Raw genomic sequence first — 16,663 nt, 5'->3', positions numbered from 1 at the left:
GCCGTCAGTTCCACATTCATCAAGTCACACATAAAGATGCTCCCACTTCAGCAATCAATAACTCATTCAAGTGATTTATCAATAACTCATTCAAGTGATTTGACAAGAAAGCAGAGTAAAATAGGTTTCTCACAGTAATTATTTATTGCAGTCTCTTACCAGAATCCTGTCTTCCGATTTACCGCTCCTGGTGTCCATTTTGATAGCCCTCACAAATTTAATAGCCTGTTTGTCCAACACTTTCCTGATGCTTTCTAAAAGAATGAGAAAAAGCAAACAGATACACATAAAAACAATTAAGTTAGTTCAGTAAATAGGAATGCACTAAAATGAAAATTCTTGGTTGAAACCGCAAACCAGAAAAGAGGGAAAACGGCTGAAAACCAATGACTACTCCGTTTTTTACAATATTTATTCACTGCATTTTCCGGACTATAAGTCGCACTTTTTCATACTTTGACTGAGCCTGTGACTTATACTCAGGTGCAACTCTCTTCATGCTAAAATAGAGAATTTGTCATATTTCAAAATGTAGAACTGGCCGATCATGAAGTAAATATTAACCACAACCAGCCGCCAGAGTGCGCTCTTGTTTTGTGATTAAGAAACCAAGAAATGTTAGCGCTCCTACAGCATTGGCTGTGCTCTGAGTGTATGGGATACCCAATCCCGATTCAAGCTGTTTGGTCCCTGTATTCGACATGGCTTGTTGGTTGAACTCTGCCAGTGCTCGTCTATGCCACCGATTCTTTTCATAGGCTTTACGGCTAGTGGCCTTAGTATTGCAGCTTTGCTTTTTGCAGTTGGCGACATCAAGTTGCCATCTTCAACTCTCACTCGAAAGGTTCGCAGCCAAATGTGAAGTGGTTAGCATGAGGATCAGCAGCTACAAATATGAGATAAAGTTTTCCTTCAGAATAGGCTGGAGCCCCTAAATCAAACAAAATCCCTCAGATATACAGTGCAATAAATGAGTAAACTGTGTATCGTTGTGTGGGTGTGTACGTACACGTGTGCATGCATTTATGTGTAACATTTAAATAATCGTGGACGGTAAAACGATAATTATTGTCATAAAATTTTGTCAACATAAAAACATTCGATAAAAGTCGATAGATTTAAACTGTAATCACACCACCCTAACCCGGGGAATAGGGGGGCGCTGATGCGACGTGAAGGCTAGCTCTGAGAGGGTATTCAGTACTGGAGGGAAATCATGACCCGTCACAGAGCAGCATTAAAGCCTGATACTGTGGACAGACTTATTTTCTGACCTGTAACCTTTAAGCAATGGCTGTCTTGTTTGTTTATTAGTAGCATTTTTTAAACTGAACATTTTCTTTTGTCTATTTATTTTGTTGACATTGTCAGACACCTTAAGACTTCACGCACAAAAGGTTTTAACATGTTGCTGAGTGTAAATTAAAATTTGTTTGTCAATTGATGGTTATTTAATTTTGGGGGGGATTGCATGTCTAGCTCAGTTTTTGTACATTTTGATTACCTCGTGCAATTTTCTGCATTTTGTGAACTTTTAATTTTATGCAATGTTCCTCATATTTGTGAAATGCTGTGTAGTAGTTTGTCACCATGCATCTTTGTTCTGACATTAAAGATTGGTTAAAGCAGCACCTAGTTTTGTTAACTTTCATTCAGGAGCAAAAATAAGACTTTAAATTTGAATGAAAAAAAGATGTTATAATTAACGATATCGACCGATAAGAAAATTTTTATTGTGATATCAGTTTTGTCATATCGCCCAGCCCTACGTTTAAATATTCACCTGCATTGTGTATGGACTGTATCTATCTTAATTTACATACATATACATACACACATATACATACACACACATATATATATATAGGGGTTTAACGGTACACAAATCTCGGTTCGGTACCTCGGTTTTTAGGTCACAGTTCGGTTCATTTTTGGTACAGTAAAAAAACAAAATGCAAAATATAAATGTGCTAGTTGTTTATTACACACCTTTGTGCTTTCAACAATAGGAACATTAGGCTATACAAAGATAGAATTCTGCTCAAAAAGTAGTGGGTATTTGAAGATAATCCAACAACAATTTGCCTTTCAGACCCCGCGTATTGGTCAGCTTTGTTTTTGAAAGAAAGAAGAAAAAAGGTCCTGTGGTAAAGAGAAAAGCAATCCCAATGACAAAAATTTTAACATGTATTTTACAAATGAAATACCTCAATGAATCATTTTTTTCTTATGAACGGTTTTCAAAAGCTTTATTGGTGGATTTTCTCAAGTTAAAGCGCCACACAGAAATTAATAAATTTAATTGCGTAAGCAGGATCTGTGTATAATTCTTATTATTTAATTACAGGTGTTTAAGCTCATTTCCATTTTTTTTTTAAATGGGCTATTATTTATTTTATTACGTGTTTATATTTTACAAATGTGATGTAGTATTCATTTATATTGTATATTTTATGTTGTATAACTTTAGTTGCTATATGAATATTAGTTCCTACTTGTTTTGTTGTGGTAGGAGGGTTTTGTATTGAACACGGGGCCATGTTGGTTATTATTATAGCAGAGAAGACAGCAGTAAATCAACAAAGACAAGTCAACTGTGCCCCGATCTACCACTCCAGATATCTGATGGACTCAAAAAGTGGGTTACGATTGCATATTAGTTTGAAAATCGACTGAATCCACCGTATTTTTACACGAGTGACTTCCAGTCTGCCCGATCCTAGCTACCGGTAGTAGTATTGACGCAGGAGGGTCGCGTCTTGCGTCAAATAATAAACTCTGCCATTCTTTTTGCGGGCGTCGTGTTGAGGCGCTTCTGGGACGGGTCGAACACGCAGCCGCATTGCGACTGGTGTGCATTGGCTGATTGACTTTAACGCCCGCGTTTCACTGCGTTCTCGCGGCGGCCACGTTGTCGCGCCGTTGACGTTTCTGGGTTATAGTGTCCTACAGTGTTGGTCCTCATTATAGTACAGAAGACTGAGTAAATATACTCTACAAAAAGAAACTGTAACCCGATTGACTCACAGCCTCGAAAAGTACCGGTTACATTACGTCAGAAACTCGTTCGGTATGCCACCGTTCCGAACCGAGCACCACGTACCGAAACGGTTCAATACAAATACATGTACCGTTACACCCTTAATATACAGTATATATGTATATAAGTATATGCAATGAAAACATAAGTCTATATGTTCTGTCATACATTTTGACACAATATCATAGATCATTTTGTCCCGTGAGCTGAGTGCACTGTCACCCCTCTCTACACATTTAATTCATTTTAATGACAAAGACCACTAAACTCGTCAATTAGAATCCAAACATCCAATGCTAAAAATATGTTGACTCCTAAATAAAGCTTTTAGCAGGCAGGGGTGAAAGTGGGCCGGAACGGTCCGGAATGTCGTTCTGGTAAAAGATTTGGAAATGGAATGGGGCGGAACGGTGCTTTGACCCTGAAAATATGACGTCCGCTGTCAAAACCCTATGTTAAAAAAACCTGCCAGGCTCTCACACACGCATTTCATCTCCAAGAAAAAAAAGTCAGCCAATGTTGGATTTACATACACTAAAGTTAAAAACAAGCATAATAAAGTACATGTGTAGCGTAATCCGTTTTCACCGATATTTATTATTTATTTATTCCACGGACGAACGGCACAGAGCTCTCCCCAGCTGCAGCAGTTATCGGAGTCTGAGGAGCCGCGTCGATGTGCGCATGCGCGCAGCAAGCCACCCTGGACTCAGTTGTCCGTTCAATTGGCTAAAGCCTGACATATTGACAAATGATCAGCATAGATTGTTAGCTCTGATTGGTTCGAATGCATATATTTTCTCGAACAGCAAAAAAAGAGAAAAATAGAACAAGCTTGTTGGAGTAATGTGATAAAAAAGGGCAATGCAACAGAAAGTTGATTAGATCTTTAAGAGAAAGGAAAGAGTTGAATAAGGTGCACATAATTTTTTTGCCCAGGTTCTCAGAGGAGGGCCTGGAGATGTGACTTGGTCCTCATTGTGCTTGAGAGCCAACCCGCCTGATGCGATAAATTTATGACAAGCTTTACTTAGAGCCAATTAACTTTAATTAATTATATTAACAATTAATGCTTGATTAACATCAACTGGCACAACAAAATTGCCATTACTTTGAAATGTAAAGAAATAAAAAGCACCAATTCAAAATAAAGGGCATTATGCGGCTCCCACATTAACTCCAATCCTTTTTAAAAGTGGGATGTCCTCGCAGAAGACCGGTTCCAGACGACCTTAGGGGTCTAGATGTCTCATAGGACTCTAACAAGTCAAGCATGTATTTTGGTCCAAGGCCATTAAGTGTTTTGTAGACGAGCTTATTGAACGTGCATGTTTAACTTTGTAAAATGCGAGCAAAAACACGTTTGTCAGTGCATGTCGCTGTTCATTACCTTTATTCCGCCACTTGTCCATAGGGCGAGTGGGGTCCTGTTTGACATCGATAGTTTGCTTAATTGCCACATGCTCTCTGTTTTTTCGTGCTTTTCAAAGTTTGGATGGCTGAAATTCTTTGACCCTACATAAAATGCGCTGCTCTCATCGGCGACATTGGGATTCTCACAGCACATTTTGTACCACATTTCCGTGCGAGCATCATTTGCTTCTAGCCATGGTACCTCCTACTTTTCAGCAAAAGTCCATTTTTTCGGTCGCTCCGGTGACGTCTCTGTCGTCTGTCTGTCTTTTGACGGGGGTGGGGGAACACGGAAGTAATTACTCAGTGTGGCCTGCCTCTTTGACATTTTGAGAAGTTATTTTCTCGTTTCCGCCGCAAATACGGTGGTCAGCCATCGGTACGCAAAAGCGTATGGAAGTCGTTGAGGGCCAGCGCGTTTGTCTACGTCCGGTACGCATGCGCGCATGCGGACCACTTATGTGCACCCCTGTGAATAAGCTTATTTGTTTTATTTACTCTAATTGGGAGATTTAGAACATCTTCCATGTCAATGTGCACTTTAAACTAATTTTTGTTAATTTATGTTAGGCTACTTCATTATTCATTCCCTTATTAATTGAAAGTTTGCGTGATCTTCAAAATATATTCCATTTAACTGTGCATAATGTAAGTCATTTGTACACATTGTGAATGCATGTTACTTTTTTTTAGGTAAATGTTTATCTTCAATTTTAAAGTACATCCTTTGTTCTTAAGTAGTTAAAATTGAGGTTTTACATTTAGATGTGGGGAAATGAGGGAAAATAAAAATTAGGAGATGGAGGTTGGGGTTACTGCTGTTTTTGTTAACTATAATTTATCAAATCATTGAGAAAATACAATTTTGAATGAAAATCAGTTTCTCATGACATGTATGCCTTGTGACAGTATGTGTATTACAGTAGCTCAAATGCATGTGTAAAACTTTTTTTTGTGTGTGTATGTGTTATACGTACAACTGTGGCAAAAGCACTTTTGTTTGCATTTCACTGGTTTTAGGAGGTTTGACCCCCCCCCTTCCAAGGAAAAAAAAATAATCTAGCTCGTGGTGACCTTGTCAGGGAGTTCCAGCAAGAAATTCTAACCACATTCACCTCTGTTAACAAGCAATTGTGTGGTAGTTTCTTATGCTATTTTACTGTGATTTTCAAGTACGTAGATGACATTAATTAGGCACAACTGCTGGTTAGATGGTTTGGGAAAACCTGGCAATGTTATACTGTTGTTGACAAACAAAGAACAAAAAAATATCTTTTTCCATTGTCTGTTCATTAAAATTTAGCTTTTTCCCTGATAAAAAGGGGGAGTTGATTTTTTTTAGCTGGACAGTTTGATTCTTAACAACATAATACAACAAAATGATGAGATCTTTTTAAATGAAATCCATCAAAATACTCTAAAATGACCTGCTTTATGGGAATGGCTGCACTACAAATGGCCGTTAATAAATGAGTTAAATTCAAAGATGTGTTGGATTACTACTGAGACGTAGGGTTGATAAAGGCAGAAATTTGTAATTTCAAAGACAGCTATAGCCTCAGGATGAGCCAACACAAACTGTTCACACACAGAGAAGCATTAAACAAGGACTCCTACTGTAGTACTATTTCTATTTTTAGCCTCAGAGTTCAATAGAGAGAACCTGGCTCACTCCAATGAAACCTGGAAAGATCTGATACTATAATCTTGTGGGACTAGAATGCACAATTCTATTTCTATCTCCTCTGCCCATTAGCTATACCAACAGCAAAATGGACATATATTTTTCAAAGATGCAATGCAACGCAAGTCTGCACATCCAGCAGGGGTCACATGCTATAAGTGTACTCAAGTGGTCCAGGCTAATGGAAATGTATATAGAGGTGTGTGCAGATTCTTTTCTATGCCCTCTCTGGAAATAGAATTGTTGTTTTTCTCTTCAATACACCAGAAGTTTGCACTCATACTGGAGAAAGAATGGGGCAATGCGGATTTACCCAAGTGTCTACTGTAGATCAACCAGAGACAGAACGTTCTTGACACTAAGCTTGGTAAAACCCAAATGCTTAAACCTTTTAACACAGTTTGCATCTACTTCAGTGGACGTGGATACTACTAAAGCCAGGGTCCTCAATCAGCGGACCGCGGTCCATGACCGGACCACCTCTCTGCGGACCCACGGACAAACGAAAAAACGAAAAAAAAACTTTTTTTTCAACATATATCATTTGTATGTATCGCCGATCTATCGCTATGTGCCACTATTCTATCACTAAATTCTGTTTCATTCTTAGTCAAAGATCTTCCATGTTCCCACTTCTGTTGTTGACCAAGAGAAAAAAAAGTGGACAACGAACATTGCCATTTTAATGAGGAATGGAATGACAAACATGCGTCCATTTTACCAACAGCAAGTACCAAACCTATGTGCTTAATATGCTTAAAGTCAAGCAAGGTTATTGTTAAATCAATGACAACAACAAATTGCAACAGAGTGCGCACTCAGAGTGTCGTGGGCAGTGTTGTTAATCTTACTGAAAAAAAGTAATTAATTATAGTTACAAATTACTTCTCCCAAAAAGTAATTGCGTTAGTAACTCAATTACCTGAATGTAAGAGTAATTAGTTACTTGGCAAAGTAATTGGTGATAATTACTTTTTTTTTTTTTCCTCCAAAAAAAAAAAAAAAAAAAAAAAAAAAAAAAACATTGGCCACACTATGTGAAGTTTTTTGTGAAGGTTTTTGGTACAATTGGCCCGAGCCCAATTCTTTACCCTAATTTACCCTTTACCCTGAATCAACTGTTGAAAGTTGTTAAAATTGCTCCCATTATTGCATTTGTTCCCTTCTCTCTACTTTCGCCATATGAAAGTTTTAAAACTGTTTCATCATTTAAAGATAGATTCAAGTCAAGATTTTGCCGATTTAGAAGTATTTTAGATAAAAAGTTACTTAGGTTCGCTAGGAAGGTTCTCTACAACAGAGCCGTCCTAAAAAGTCTACTGCTTTAAGATGGCGGCTGTCTACTAACGCATTTAGTGCCATGCAGTGTTGTTAATTTTACTTTAAAAAAGTAATTAATTACAGTCACAAATTACTTCTCCCAAAAAGTAATTGCGTTAGTAACTCAGTTACCTGAATGTAAGAGTAATTAGTTACTTGGCAAAGTAACTAGTGATTTTTTTTTTTCTCAAAAAAAAAAAAACAGGTCACACAATGTGAAGCTTAAAGGGTTTGGGGGACAATTGGCCCAAGCCCAATTCTTTACCCTCCACTTAACTAGACACAAGGGTATTGCGATAACTAGCTAGTAACCTTTGCTATGTGTGGAAGTCATTTAAAGTTGTGAATCAATCGTTAAAGTTGTTAAAATTTCTCCCGTTATTGCATTAGTTCCCTTCTGTCTACTTTAAACATGTGTAAGTTTTAAAACTGTTTCATCATTTAAAGATAGATTTAAGTTAAGATTTTGCCGATTTAGGAGCATTTTAGATTTAAAAAATTTACTTAGGTTCGCTAGGAAGGATCTCTACATCAGGGCCTTCCTGAGAGGTCTACTGCTTTAAGATGGCGGCTGTTTACAAACGCATGTAGTCCTTAAAACATGTTGGCAATGCAGCAGTGTCTGTCATCTGCATCTAGTTCTATAATATGATATCTACCGTGTCATGTGGGCGTAGTTTGTCGGCTATGGCTGCAGTCAGGTATTATTGGAGCCATCTAGCATCGCGGTTGCAACGGCGCCGTCTTCCCCACTCCTGCTCTGCTCTCGTCCCCGTGAGTCCGTTTCTCTCAGACTTTTTTTTATTTAACCAACTTAGTAACGCATAGTAACGCACGCCTTTCCCGCCTCAGTAACGGTAACGGCGTTGCCAAGATGAGAAAAGTAATTAATTAGATTACTCATTACTGAAAAAAATAACGCCGTTAGTAACGCCGTTATATTGTAACGCCGTTATTAACAACACTGGTCGTGGGTGTTGGCCAAACATAAGAAGCATTCTCTGATGGAGAAATAATAAAAGAGTGTATGAATGAAGTGATGTCAATGTTCAAAGGGAAAGAAAAGGAGGAAATGACAACAAAAAAATCAAACAAATCTCACTCTCAGATTCATCAACCACAAGACGCACTGAAACACTGGCTGATGATGTGAGTACACAGCTTTGTGACCCCCAAATGCCATTTCTCTCATTGAGCAGTGTTTTACGGTTAAGGTTACTATCAATAATTGTTATGTTTGAACCTTAATAACAGAGCTTGTCATTTATGTTCTGAACAAGTGAACATGTACTGTACTACTTGCACGTTTTCATTTTTGTCCAGCAGTGTTTTACAGTTACAAAATGTACGGTCATTAGTTATTGTTTGCACCCTAATGACAGATCTTGTCAATTATTTATTGTACATGTGTAAAGATTGTATTCGCATGTTTTTTTTTTTTTTTTTTTTTTGCATTTTGTATAATCATTTTAAGTCAAAAAATGTTTTGTTAATTTATTTAATCAGAATGTACATTGTATTTTTGTTTCAAAAGAAAACCACCTTTACCACCTTCGACCTGCCTTGTATTGACCGACATTAATAAATGGAGCCATGCTTGTATAAAAAAAAAAAAAAAAAAAATAGTGGACCTTCAAGATTTGTAATTGAAGACCCCTGTCCTAAAGTAATGCAACCAGGGGCGGAATGATGGCGCTATTGGATGGGCCGGTGCCTCTCTTCCACCACTCATATCTCAACACCCTTTTTGGCACTTCCATTATGCCCCCATTGCCTTGGATATGGCAGGTGTGTTGACTTAATGCAAAACGGCCAGACAGAAGGGGCTTGACCAGGATGAGCTGGTACACAGCTAGATTAAAGTAGTCAACCCAGTCAGGGTAATTATCAGTGAGACCTGCTTCTTGTGTAACACCCCAGCATCTAAACATGTTTTTTGTGTGTGTGCGCTTGCCTTGTTAACGCTGCTTAGCAGCTGATCACAACTTCCGCCATGCAGAGAGCGAACGAAGAGATCAAGTCTTAACAAATTTGAGTGCTACACTCACACAACATTATAGTCATTTTCCCACGGCGCAATAAATCTTGCTGTAGAGATTAATTCCAACTCAATCCAAAAGTGAGTGAACTCGATATGATTACTACATTCACAGATTCGACAGCCATTAAGTCTGCTTTTACCATTAGGAGGACATTTACTGCAGCGGTAACTCTTAATTAGAGAATAGTAGCCGCAAATCCATCAAACAAATCCCACGTGTCCCGACAAACCACTCTCGTCAAGCTTCACTTCCGGGACCGCGAGCGGCGTTTTAGTTTGGAGGTTAAACATCCCGCCTTAGGGAGAAGTCATTTTTGCTCACCTGTGATTTCCCTGCTGACACTAGCAAAGGCTGACGCTGTGGTCTCTTTTGATGCCATTGCGCGCTCCTCACTGCGTAGGATGTTCTTCAGCAAGTGTCCCGAAATGCCCTCAAACGTGCTTCCTCCTATCTCCTTTGCGCCACATCGAGCTAAGAAGCCAAGCGATGCTGTGGCGCGCCGCTTGCAGTCTCAAAGGTGGAAGAGCTTACAAATGCTTCTATGAGAAAGGGAAAGAGAGAGAGAGAGAGAGAGAGAGAGAGAGAGAGAGAGAGAGAGAGAGAGAGAGAGAGAGAGAGAGAGAGAGAGAGAGAGAGAGAGAGAGATGGGTGTCATAAAGAGAGATTTATCAGCATTTTTTGGTGCAACGAGTAATATCATTCAGTAAATTGATTAAAGTTACTTTATCAATAACGAGTAAGGCACTACTCTTCTGAAAAAAGTGTGTTACATTGCTAGGCAAGGGCGTAGGTTTGCATAGGGACGGTGGGGACATAACACTACCAACTTTTCAGGACGCTGAAATTATCCCCACCAACTTTTAAGCAACCAAATTTGCATTATGACTTCAGTTATATAGGACATTTAGATTGTCTTCCTATATGTTGTGAGGATAGAATTGATCCTGCCATTATTAAGTGAATAACATGACTTTAATTATGTTCAGATTAACATTGACCCCTTTTCACTCGCTGAATATGCCTGTCCATTTTTTTCCCACACACGCATGTTTGATTGGCTCAAGACTTCAACCCCCCCCCCCCCCACACACACACACACACGCATTCACAGCCCGACAGAAATACAACATGCGGCCTCCCCTGCCCTCTTCGAACACAAGAGATATTAGAAGTTTTTTTCCGCCAGCAGCAGCCACTGTATGTAAAAAGACATCAATGTTGTGGAGGTGGGGAACACACAACTAATTTTGCATCTGCTCCAGTGCTTTAAAGTGCCTGTGACACGAAAAAGCATGTTTATTTCATAATACACGCGGTATTTTATGCCCCTGAATGATATGGGCCGCTTGGATGTGTGTGGAAGCGATCGCTATTTTTATTTAGTTTTTTTAATCCTGCGCCATGAAAATGAGTGACTTCCGGCTTCGGTCTTGCATTGAGGAGGAGGGCACTGTGACGTGTACGGTAGAAGACGTCCTCTTCACGCTACAGTGTACTGTTGTGTATGAGGACGAAGGATTCAGCTGATTTTGCGGATTAATACGTTTATTTTTCGCATCACGCCAGCCAAACGGCTGCAGAAAAATCATTCTGTATGAGGGAGAGGCGTATGCACCTTTTTGGAGTTTCAAAAGGTTCCCATTCACCGTGGATATTTACTGTGGGACCATTGGACTTACGAGGAAGTGAGTAAACATCTTGTTTTGTATTATGTCAAATACGAATACAGCGATTACAAAGTAAACACTACAAACTTCCTTTAAATGAAGGACTACTTACGTTTGATCATTGATAGGCATGTAAAAAGCTCTCCTAATGCTCATTAGCAGCAGCACGTTAGCTGCACAACAACTCCAGCCACCCTCCTCCGGGGAACGAACTGTAAATTGCTCTCCGCCGGGCGGTTTGCCGATCCGCGAACACAATCGACAACCGGGTCGTCATGTCAAATATTCCAGGATAATTATGTGTGATTTTCCGCTTCGAAGACTTTGAAACATCACTCGGTTCGGGTTAGCATGTCGGCTAGCTGTCACGCCTTCTGGTTTGTTTACATTCTCCGAAGCCGGGGAAGGGAAAAGACATATGTCCGATTTAGGTGTCATAAAATATCGTTCGGGAGGTGCGACAGTAAAGGTGAAGTCGACAGTTTTGACCATTATGGAGTAATTTTGCCATGTCGTCCTGAATAAATGCATTTTTATTATTTCATATTCCATTCAGCACAAGACTGTTATTTGTCATGACCATGCCATTTATTTAGCAATTGGGGAAAATACTTGAATAAAAAGAATATCCTGTAAAAATATTGAAGTAAAGAGACAGAAACAATGACATTTTGCCACTCTCTTCGTCGCATTTCCCTCGTTGTGAATAGTTCCGCCTCGACGGGCTGACTGGTCCTTCTCAAGCCATTTATATAGCTATTGGGGAAAATACTTGGATAAAAAGAATATCCTGTAAAAATATTGAAGTAAAGAGACAGAAACAATGACATTTTGCCGCTCTCTTCGTCACGTTTTCCTCGTTGTGAATAGTTCCCCCTCGACGGGCTGACTGGTCCTTCTCAAGCCATTTATATAGCTAATGGGGAAAAATACTTGGATAAAAAGAATATCCTGTAAAAATATTGGAGTAGAGAGACTGAAACAATGACATTTTGCGGCTCTCTTCGTCGCGATTTCCTCATTCTGAATAATTCCCCCTCAATGGGCTGAATAGTAAAACCGATGACCCCAGTCTACCGCTGACATCATCCACCTGTTGGGGACGCTAAAACCCTATAATGGTAGGCGTGGCTAACCGGCAGATTAAAAGACTAATTTCTCGTCATCTGTGCTTTGCTAAATTGTTGTATATAGTCGAATCGTCTCAAAATATGATTCTAATTCACATAATAATGCCATTTAAGACTTTTTTTCTCGTGTCATATGCTCTTTAAGTCAATTTTACTCAGATTTCTTGACATAATAAAAACAGCTATCTGAAAATAAGATTAACAGACTTTTGTTTGTTGAGGTTTGTATATTTAATCTTAAAAGAAAAACTTGTTCGTCAGAAATGTTCTTAATGCAAGAATATTGTTCAAAACACTATAGGAAAGCAATTTTTTCTTGATTTAGGTGAAAAATGACCAACTTTTAGATGTCTGGGCTTAATACAAATAAATACTAATATTTATTTAAAGTAAGTGGAAGAATCTGACGCATTAATCTGTTAGGTAGCCCTTGACGCTCAAAACAAGATGGGAGAAAATTATTTGACTAGACTTAACAAAAATATCAGATTAAGACGTTATAAATTTGCAGTGTGAAAGTTAGTGTAGGTCAATACGGATTTATTTTGCATCAATCATTTAGCCTATCAATTCGGTTCATGTTGGTGAGAAGTGTAGCCCTGACCGCCCGTTCACCAAATATATTTGGTCAAGGGCGTAGGTATGGTCTCAACATTGGTAGGGACGATATAACACCATTACCTGCATGTACACTTTTTGCTGGGGACGGTACATTAATAAGACCAAACAGATTGGGTGAACGGAGGTCAGGGATACATTTCTCACGAATATGAACCTAATTAATTGATAGGCAAAATACATCTGTATTGACCTATACTAACTTTTTTTTTTTTTTCCAATATAATTCAATCACACAAATACAATAGCACAACAAATACAAAACTGTGCAATGCAAAGAAACATAAAACATACGTATAATATATATATAATTAAAAAAAAAAAAACAACAAAAACAGGAGGCACATTGTAGATACTGTACTGCACGTGGCAAAATTCTTTCAAAATATAAGGCACTTCAAAGGTCACACTTATATAAACAATTAACGTTAACAGTGGAAAACATACCGAAGGATATTTCTCTCTAAGCTGCATCCTACTCGAAATTTGCATGTTAGCAAATTCATACAGTTTAATGTTATGCTAACTCTAATGCAGGTCAGACTTTCAGTAGCAAAATTAGTAGTGTGTTCCCCACCTCCACAACACTGATACCTTTTTACATTACTTACAGTGGAAAGGTAATCATCTACTTACCAATAATTTTGATATCAACCGCCACCTTGCAATTGTGGTAAGTAAACCATGTGCTTATCTACTCAAAGAACATTTTATTTTTCATCACAACAAGCCTCTATCTCTTTCACGCTTCTCCCTCTCTTCTTTCATTTTTTCCCTGAAATTCTATCCAGAGGGCTTTTTTCTTTTCATGATATAATGTTGTTTAGCCAGACAACTTGTGTCGCTCAGCCAAGTTACTGAAGACTGTAGGCTAAAAATAGCACCTTCAGGTGGAGCTGGGGAAGGCAGGGAGTGAGATAGAGACTGTGGTGAAATGATCGCAGGAGAGTGTAGGAAACGGGTAGAAAACCACATTAGAAAAATGATTTACGTCATCGTTATTTAAAAATTCAGGACTATACTGCTGTTCTTTTGTTTTGTCTTTTTATTTTTTTATACTGCTATATACAGTGGGGCAAATAAGTATTTAGTCAAACACCAATTGTGCAAGTTGTCCTACTTGAAAAGGTTAGAGAGGCCTGTAATTGTCAACATGGGTAAACCTCAACCATGAGAGACAGAATGTGAAAAAAAAAAACTGAAAATCACATTGTTTGATTTTTAAAGAATTTATTTCCAAATTACAGTGGAAAATAAGTATTTGGTCACCTACAAACAAGCAAGACTTCTGGCTGTCAAAGAGGTCTAACTTCTTCTAACGAGGTCTAATGAGGTCTAATGAGGCTCCATTCGTTACCTGTATTAATGGCACCTGTTTTAACTCATCGGTATAAAAAACACCTGTCCACAAACTCAGTCAGTCACACTCCAAACTCCACTATGGCCAAGACCAAAGAACTGTCAAAGGACACCAGAGACAAAATTGTAGACCTACACCATGCTGGGAAGACTGAATCTGCAATAGGTAAAACGCTTGGTGTAAAGAAATCAACTGTAGGAGCAATTATTAGAAAATGGAAGACATACAAGACCACTGATAATCTCCCTCGATCTGGGGCTCCATGCAAGATCTCACCCCGTGGAGTCAAAATGATAACAAGAACGGTGAGCAAAAATCCCAGAACCACACGGGGGGACCTAGTGAATGACCTACAGAACAGAGAGCTGGGACCACAGCAACAAAGGATACAATGCGCCGCCAGGGACTCAAATCCTGCACTGCCAGACGTGTCCCCCTGCTGAAGAAAGTACCCGTCCAGGACCGTCTGCGGTTCATTAGAGAGCATTTGGATGATCCAGAAGACGACTGGGAGAATGTGTTATGGTTAGATGAAACCAAAATAGAACATTTTGGTAGAAACACAGGTTCTCGTGTTTGGAGGAGAAAGAATACTGAATTGCATCCGAAAATCACCATACCCACTGTGAAGCATGGGGGTGGAAACATCATGCTTTGGGGCTATTTTTCTGCAAAGGCAGCAGGACGACTGATCCGTGTAAAGGAAAGAATGAATGGGGCCATGTATCGAGAGATTTTGAGTGAAAATCTCCTTCCATCAGCAAGGGCATTGAAGATGAGACGTGGCTGGGTCTTTCAGCATGACAATGATCCCAAACACACAGCCAGGGCAACAAAGGAGTGGCTTCGTAAGCAGCATTTCAAGGTCCTGGAGAGGCCTAGCCAGTCTCCAGATCTCAACCACATAGAAAATCTGCGGAGGGAGTTGAAAGTCCGAGGAATGGGCCAAAATACCAGCAACAGTGTGTGAAAAGCTTGTCAAGAGTTACAGAAAACGTTTGGCCACCGTTATTGCCAACAAAGGGTACATAACAAAGTATTGAGATGAACTTTTGGTATTGACCAAATACTTATTTTCCACCATGATTTGCAAATAAATTCTTTAAAAATCAAACAATGTGATTTTATGTTTGGTTTTTTTGTTTTTTTTCCCTTCTGTCTCTCATGGTTGAGGCTTACCCATGTTGACAATTACAGGCCTCTCTAATATTTTTTGCCCCACTGTATATTATATTGAATTTCTAAATAACGAGTACATAAATCATTTTTCTAATATAAACATATATGTAAATATACACATACATATATATATATATATATATATATATATATATATATATATATATATATATATATATATATATATATATATATATATATATATATATATATATATATATATATTTGGCGGAAAACACTCAAGTGACTTGAAGTTCCATTCCAGGACACCCTATTTGGCCAAATTTCAAAGCTGTCCGACGTAATGTGTTTAAAAGTTTCTAATATACGAGTGAATAATTTTTTAAAGTCGTTTTTTTTTTTTTTGTAATCGAAATATTAGACATCGATTCATGATTCTAAGCTAAAAATGACAGACATTTTGAATAATGAATATAATTACTTACCTTGTTTTTATGGCTGGGTTGAAACACAAGCGGTTGCGCGACGTCTGTAAACGGGGGTTTCTAGGGTAAAATCGACAAATTAAAAATAGTTTGGGGGTTTAACGCACCATGAATCTGCTATGGCAGCATATAGATATATTTTTCTCTCAAACATAACAGTTCTTTTGGCTTAAAATATAGCTGTTTATTTTAAAGAGGGGTGCAAGAGCAGACGGTACAGAAGAAAGCCCGCCTGTCTCATCAGACCATAGGACATGGTTCCAGTAATCCATGTGCTTTGTTGACATGTCTTCAGCAAACTGTTTGCGGGCTTTCTTGTGTACCGTCTTCAGAAGAGGCTTCCTCCTGGGGTGACAGCCATGCACACCAATTTGATGTAGAGTGTGGTGTATGGTCTGAGCACTAACAGGCTGACCCCCACCTCTTCAGTCTCTGCAGCATTGCTGACAGCATTCATGTTACGAGTCACATGACATTTTGGAGGGAAAATGACAAGCAGTACTCAATTTGGACATTTAGGGATGTACGTAGTTTCTAAGGGGGTGTACTCACTTTTGTTGCCAGGGGTTTTATATATCAGTGGCTATATTTTAAGGGGAAAATAATTTAACTCTATTATATAAACTGCACAAAGACTACTACTACTACTGACTTTATACAGATGAAAAAGGTTTTAACGACATTATACGAGAAAATTTGTTGGATACTTTTGATGCAGTTATTCCCACTGTATATGTGTTTCTCCATTGTATACAGTAGGACTA

The 16,663-nt window shown here is 38.6% G+C and overlaps 1 protein-coding gene across 5 annotated transcripts in view; it reads right to left on the bottom strand.

Annotated features, from left to right (window-relative positions):
- carmil3 (capping protein regulator and myosin 1 linker 3) overlaps positions 1 to 10,031 on the bottom strand; it is a 131,114-nt gene extending 121,083 nt beyond the window's left edge. For 4 of the 5 annotated variants that reach the window (XM_057856883.1, XM_057856881.1, XM_057856882.1 and 1 more), the window contains exons 1-2: positions 9,821 to 10,031; positions 160 to 254 (exon numbers count right to left, since the gene is read on the bottom strand). In XM_057856883.1, coding sequence (XP_057712866.1) covers positions 160 to 254; positions 9,821 to 9,878 — 153 coding nt within the window. In that variant the 5' untranslated portion in view covers positions 9,879 to 10,031. The remainder of the gene's footprint in view (positions 1 to 159; positions 255 to 9,820) is intronic. The other variant, XM_057856880.1, reaches the window with a different exon arrangement.
- Between the last annotated feature and the right edge of the window lie 6,632 nt (positions 10,032 to 16,663).

This window comes from Corythoichthys intestinalis, chromosome 14, assembly GCF_030265065.1.
Source record: "Corythoichthys intestinalis isolate RoL2023-P3 chromosome 14, ASM3026506v1, whole genome shotgun sequence".
Lineage (NCBI taxonomy): Eukaryota > Metazoa > Chordata > Actinopteri > Syngnathiformes > Syngnathidae > Corythoichthys > Corythoichthys intestinalis.
Note: the sequence above shows the minus strand (reverse complement) of the source record. Positions and strands in the feature narration are given on the sequence as shown.